The 5,922-nt window shown below is 31.4% G+C and overlaps 1 protein-coding gene across 2 annotated transcripts in view; it reads right to left on the bottom strand.

Moving 5' to 3' along the window:
- Positions 1–1,337: 1,337 nt before the first annotated feature.
- Positions 1,338–5,922, bottom strand: part of LOC110106409 (probable E3 ubiquitin-protein ligase HIP1) — a 27,211-nt gene continuing 22,626 nt past the window's right edge. The window contains exons 2-4 of one of the 2 annotated variants that reach the window (XM_028692966.1): positions 1,893–1,990; positions 1,656–1,781; positions 1,338–1,568 (exon numbers count right to left, since the gene is read on the bottom strand). In XM_028692966.1, coding sequence (XP_028548799.1) covers positions 1,545–1,568; positions 1,656–1,781; positions 1,893–1,990 — 248 coding nt within the window. In that variant the 3' untranslated portion in view covers positions 1,338–1,544. Of the gene's footprint in view, positions 1,573–1,655; positions 1,782–1,892; positions 1,991–5,922 lie in introns of both variants that reach the window. The other variant, XM_020836313.2, reaches the window with a different exon arrangement.

The following is a 5,922-nucleotide window of genomic DNA, read 5'->3' as shown; positions in this document are numbered from 1 at the left end:
CCTATTTATGTAATGGCCTGCCCACTCACATGCATGAATTACTCCTAGTACTCTCTATCTTTTATCCTATGAAATTATAGAAATATTTATTCACTTTATACCAATCCCTCTTTTTTTTTTTTAATGAATTTCTTTTGTTAACCAATCCCTTCTTATAAACTATAAACTCAAATACTTGATTAAAAGAAATAAAAAATAAAAAATAAACTCAAATCCTTGATTGTATCATTATAAATTAATAATGGTATATTCACTACTTTAATCGATAGCTTTCCCAAGAGCTCCTCTTGAAATGTAATGAACTATAAGAGCTTGTATTTACAAGAAACTTAAAACCCTAGTAGGAAAATAAATCCTATTTTAAATTCTAAAATAAGGGAAAAAGCCTTTGGGATCGTGGACAAGTTTTACTAAGACTTATTTTTATTTTTAAAATTATAGTTGAATGTTATTTCTCTTTCAAGATATATGATATTCTTTATGATGTATTTGATTATAAAAAATAAAATATAATCTATTTATATTTTCAAATCAATAGTAAAATGTCATTTTGGTCTTTAGAAATAGTATGTTATTTTCTATAAGAATTTAATTATAGGAATTTAAATTTTAAAATCAAGTATCAATATATTTTTTCACAATATCAAACAAATTTGATATTTTTAATACAACGAAAAAGAATTTTATTTGAAGAAAACCTAAGCGAGTTGATTTTTTAAAATTTTTTCAAGAGCCAATTTGGGGGAAAAAAATGTTCTTTTTAATATATATTTTTATAGATGGCTTTATGATAAATTTACTAAATTCATATTCACAAATGTAAACACTTTTATAAACCATTCATTAATTTCTGGACTAAAATTCTCAATATTATATAATTTTTTTTTTATTTTACATAAAACTCCATGTTATCATCTATTTTTCATTTCCTCCTTAAATTTCTCTAACTATAATGTTTATAGTCACAAAAGCATGACTAAGACGAACAAATCTGCCAAACCAGAAAATCAAATCAAATTGTAATGTGGATGTATTATGGGCGAATGGGAAATAGAGCTATGAAACACAGTTTATATACTAATATGTTTTGATGGGAATATTTACTTAATATGACTCATTTTGATTTAGAGATGATAGGATTGATCATAAATTGTTATTCAAATACATAAGGAATTAACAAACTTTATTTTCTTTAGGCAATATTATCATACGAATTTCAAATTTAATGAATGAAATAAAGAGGCTTATTCTAAAAAAGTATATATATGCTAAATTTTTAGCTAAACTAATTTATAGACTGAATTAATGTACAATTTACTTAAGAAAATAAAGAAAAAATCAAAATATTTTCATTCAAACTAGAGAGAAAATTTTAAAATTGTGTATACACGTACATAATCATCATCATTATTCTCGTCAACATAAAACTCTTCAAACATTTTCATCAGGGATAGCTTGTGCTCTACAGACAGCACATTCATTTTTAATCATCAACCAATTTTTGATGCATCCTACATGATAGATATGGTTGCAGCTCAAGATAGCTATGTTCTTCTCCAATTTGATCTCTTCCTTCAATAAATTCATAAGTAAATGAAAATTAATTAAATGTTATACATTAAAATAAATTAAGAAAATAAAAAATTAATAATTACCTGACATATGGTGCAAACTATATTCTCCTCTGTGGTTGTTAATCGGCCCAAACTATTGATCAAGAAATTAGATATGCGTCTTTCTAACAATCTGTTACTAGCTCTACTGCTTTGATTTGGCGGATTCTGTGATTTCAGAATAAAACTAATTAAGAGTGGAAACTCAATTATATAATGTGACAAGATTAAAGAATGCTCCCTTATATGTAAATCCTTATTGTTCATATGATCAATTACCTGCTGCTCTGGCGCTCTCTCATTAATATCAGCGGTTGTAGAGTGTATCATTGTAGTATTAGTATTGCTTGAGCGCATGCGAGGAGGTAATTCATATCCTGAATCATTAGTCGAATAAATGAGCAAAGAGATAAACAGGGGCGGAGCCAGAAATTTTTTTCTATGGGGGCACAAATTAATATTAATTATTAAATTACTCTCATTAGAACATAGCTAGCAAAAGAGTATATTTTAATTTTTATTAATTTTATTAGAAATAATCCGATCCATAACAATTATAACTTCTGTGATTATAGAAGATGTTAGATATAAGATAAACTTAATCTATAAGAAGATAATAGGCTAATTCATAATTTTATTAAGATATATAGCCTATAAATTAATATTTAAAATATATTTGATAAAAGACATGAGTAAACAGACAAAGACATTCAAATAACCCTTGCAGAACTAAAATTTGAGATTAAAATTAAATTTACAAAAAAAAAAAAAAAATGACGTAGAAAGATCGTAACAGAGTAAGATCAATAACAAAACAGGGGAAGAGTGAAGCAAACATATAAACCCTTCTATGGAAACAGAGAAATCCCTGTAGAACTTTGAAAATTAGATCTGCTCACCTGGTTGGCGAAGCCAACACCGACGCCGAGAAGGATGCGGCCGATGATAAGCATGGCAACATCCTTAGCGGCGGAGCTAGAAAATTTTTTCTATGGGGGCACAAATTAATATTAGTTATTAAATTACTCTTAAAATATAATTTTTATTCATTGTAAACATAAATCATGAGTCATATTTTTAATGAAAAATTATAAAAATACGTCTAAAATTATATGCATTCCCATTAAAAAATAGATATATCATTCTATATCTTATTATTTATTAAAAAATTAATATTTCTCCAATGATTATTAATGAATTGAGTTCAATAAATTGCTTTTATAATTAAGATATTTAATTTGAACTAATTAAATTTAGTTTTAATTTTGAACTATATTTAAATTAGTATAAGACCATAATTTACCAAATTTAAATTAATTGTTTATTAATTCTAAATTATTTTTATTAAATTAATTATACATAATATTTCACAATTACTAAAGAAAATTACAAATAATACAAAATAATAAAGTTAATATAATAAAACTAATTAATTTATTTAAAAATTTTATCAATTCCTTCTCAAAAAAATTAAACAAACATTGGCAGGAGAGAGAGAGAGAGAGGGGGTGGGAGTGATAAAAGAGAGAGGGGAGAGATAAAAGCTGTTCCAACGTAGAAAAAAAAAATAAAACTGCACAGGCGGAGGCGGAGGGAGTAAGAAACAAAGGAGTAGTTTTAAAAATTAAATTTAATGTAATAAAAGAAAAGAAAAGATGTACGTAGAACGGTAGATCCGTCCATCGAGATACTGATTGGGAATGTGAGAGAGAGAGAGAGAGTATGCAGAAATGAAGAAAAGAAAAGATGTGCGTACTTTGACGATGAGGACAGTATGATCGAGGCAGAACAGATGGCATCATCCATCTCGTTGAAACAGAATGCATCATCCACGGCGCTGGAACAGAGCGCAGCTGTGGCGTATAAGCATAGCCTGTAGCAACTGAAATGTTTGTAAATATTAGCGTATCATCTAATCGCTGCTGCACCCAAAATCCACGCTCCATATATAGCTTGTGAAACTGAAACAATTCTTCGAGAAAATTAAGAAAGCAGGTCGTCGGAGAAAAAGAAGAAGAAGAAGACGAAGTGTGGAGTCGCTCGTGAGTAGCGGATGAGAGAAACTAGGAGGGGTAATAGAGCGAGGAGCAAGAGATATTAGATCCGATTGCATGTTTCTGTAACATTTATAGAACCAGTTTAAACTAATGATAATTATGTTTTCAAATTAATAAAAATCTATCTTTGGAAACCAAATCAAATTGATAAAATATATTTATGGAAAGTAAATCCTCCAAATTTCATCATATATGAACAAATATTATTTATGATATCCTTTTTATTCTGACCGTTTATGAAATCTAAAACGAAATAATTATTCTAACGGTTATTAAATTTAATTAGTTGACTCTAAATATTAATTTAAATATAGAATGATTATTCGTATTTTGATTATTTGAATACTTGTTTTAAGACCGGTCTAATTAGTATAAAGCTTTTCTTAAGAAAGGTAAAAATTGGCCGATTTTATCATATATTCATTCATTATTAATTTCTGACGTCAAACAAATTATTTTGTATAAGATATTCAGTTTAGAGTCAAATTAATATTAAATAATTCAGACAAATAGAGTTCAACTATATTTTATATTATTTAGATTTTCATTATTAAAAGAATTGCATAAGAGATAATAAATACATTTATAAAGATGCATATACATTTCTATAAATAACTTTACTTTACTACAAAGTTATATTAAATTTTAGTCGGCAAACGTTCATATTTATTCATGATAATTAATATGCAATTCATAGTTTTTAGTATATATTATTGTAATTGCGAAGACAATAAGGTTAAAAATTTGATTCATTTCTATGCAAGAAAAGGTATACATTCCTAAAGTAAACTTAGAACTTTACAGGAAGAGAGGAAGAAAGAACACGGTGAAGCCAGGGAAAGAAAATGAAACGGATTGTATTATTCCTGTATCTTGAATAGTTACAGAGAAAGGCCTAATAAAGACTTAGCTAATGGTAAGCTAGTAAATACAAATAAAGAACCTAAGGGCATTACTTTATATGCTAATAGCCTCCCTCAACTTAAGCATTCGGTGTCCGAATGGTTAATTTGTTCCGTAATTCAGTGAATTGAGCGATCGAGAAGGGCTTCGTTTGGATGTCAGCTATTTGATCTTTGGAGGAGATGTGGTCGAGCTGGAAGTTGCCGGAGCCAATTTGCTGACGAATAAAGTGATAGTCAATCTCGATATGTTTGTTCTTGCATGAAACACCGGGTTTTTGGCAATGGCCATAGCTGATGTGTTATCGCAGTGAATGACGGTCGGTGACGGTTGCGAGAGATTGAGTTCGGTGGCTAGTCGACGAAGCCATATCACGTCCGAAGAGGCAACGGAGGGAGATATGTTCTCAGCTTCAGTGGAAAATTTAGCTACGTCGCCAGCTTTTTCACCATCCAAGAAATAAGGTTGGGACCGAGGAAGGTGTAGAAGCCCGAAACCGACTTCCGGTAGCTGGTGTCCGATGCCCAGTCCGCGTCTGAATAAGTGCGTAGTTCCAGCGAGCCAGCGACGATAGGTAGTCCAAATGATAGGGTGCATTTGATGTAGCGAAGAAGACGTTTAGTGCCTTAAGTCTTGGTTTGGTTGGGACTGCATATGTTGACAGATCCGGTTCGTTGCGAAGGCGATATCCGATCTTGTGATGGAGATGTATTGAAGTGATCCAGCCGAGCGCGTAAAGGGATGGTTCCAGAAATTGGTTGGGAGTTCGGTTCCTTCTGTTTCTTAGATGCGTGACCGCGATAGTAGGAGCTGCTTTGCAATCCTTGTAGCCTGCGTCAGCTTAAAGTCACTTTCCTCATACCCCTCCCATCGCATAGTGTTCTTTGAGATAGAAAGTAGCCGGCATTTGGAATGTGTCCCTGAATTCCGAGGAGAGCGAGATATTGCTAAGTTGTTTGTGGGTCGATTGGGTTTGCAGTTGTTGGAGGAGTAGCCGAATTGCAGTGTCGTCGTTACCTTGTCACCAAGAAGTCGTCTACGTAAAAATAAGAATATATATTTGAATGTTGTGTTTGTGTAAGATAGAAAGAGGTCAGAACGAACTAAACCCGAAGCCTTGTTGTTGGAAGAAACTGGTTAGTTTTTAAAACATTACCGCGGTGCTTGTTTTCAGCCGTAGAGAGATTTTTGAAGTTTCCACACCGCGTGTGGTTGATTGTGATCGACGAAACCAGGTGGTTGGCGAATGTAAATCGTCGTCGGGTAGATCTTCATGAAGGAAGGCATTGGATACGTCAAGTTGCGTACATGGCGCATTGTCGGTTGAGGGATAGCGTGAGCAGGAGGCG

This window comes from Dendrobium catenatum, unplaced genomic scaffold (genome assembly GCF_001605985.2).
Source record: "Dendrobium catenatum unplaced genomic scaffold, ASM160598v2 fragScaff_scaffold_203, whole genome shotgun sequence".
Taxonomy (NCBI): domain Eukaryota; kingdom Viridiplantae; phylum Streptophyta; class Magnoliopsida; order Asparagales; family Orchidaceae; genus Dendrobium; species Dendrobium catenatum.
This window is presented reverse-complemented; position numbering and strand designations above follow the sequence as displayed.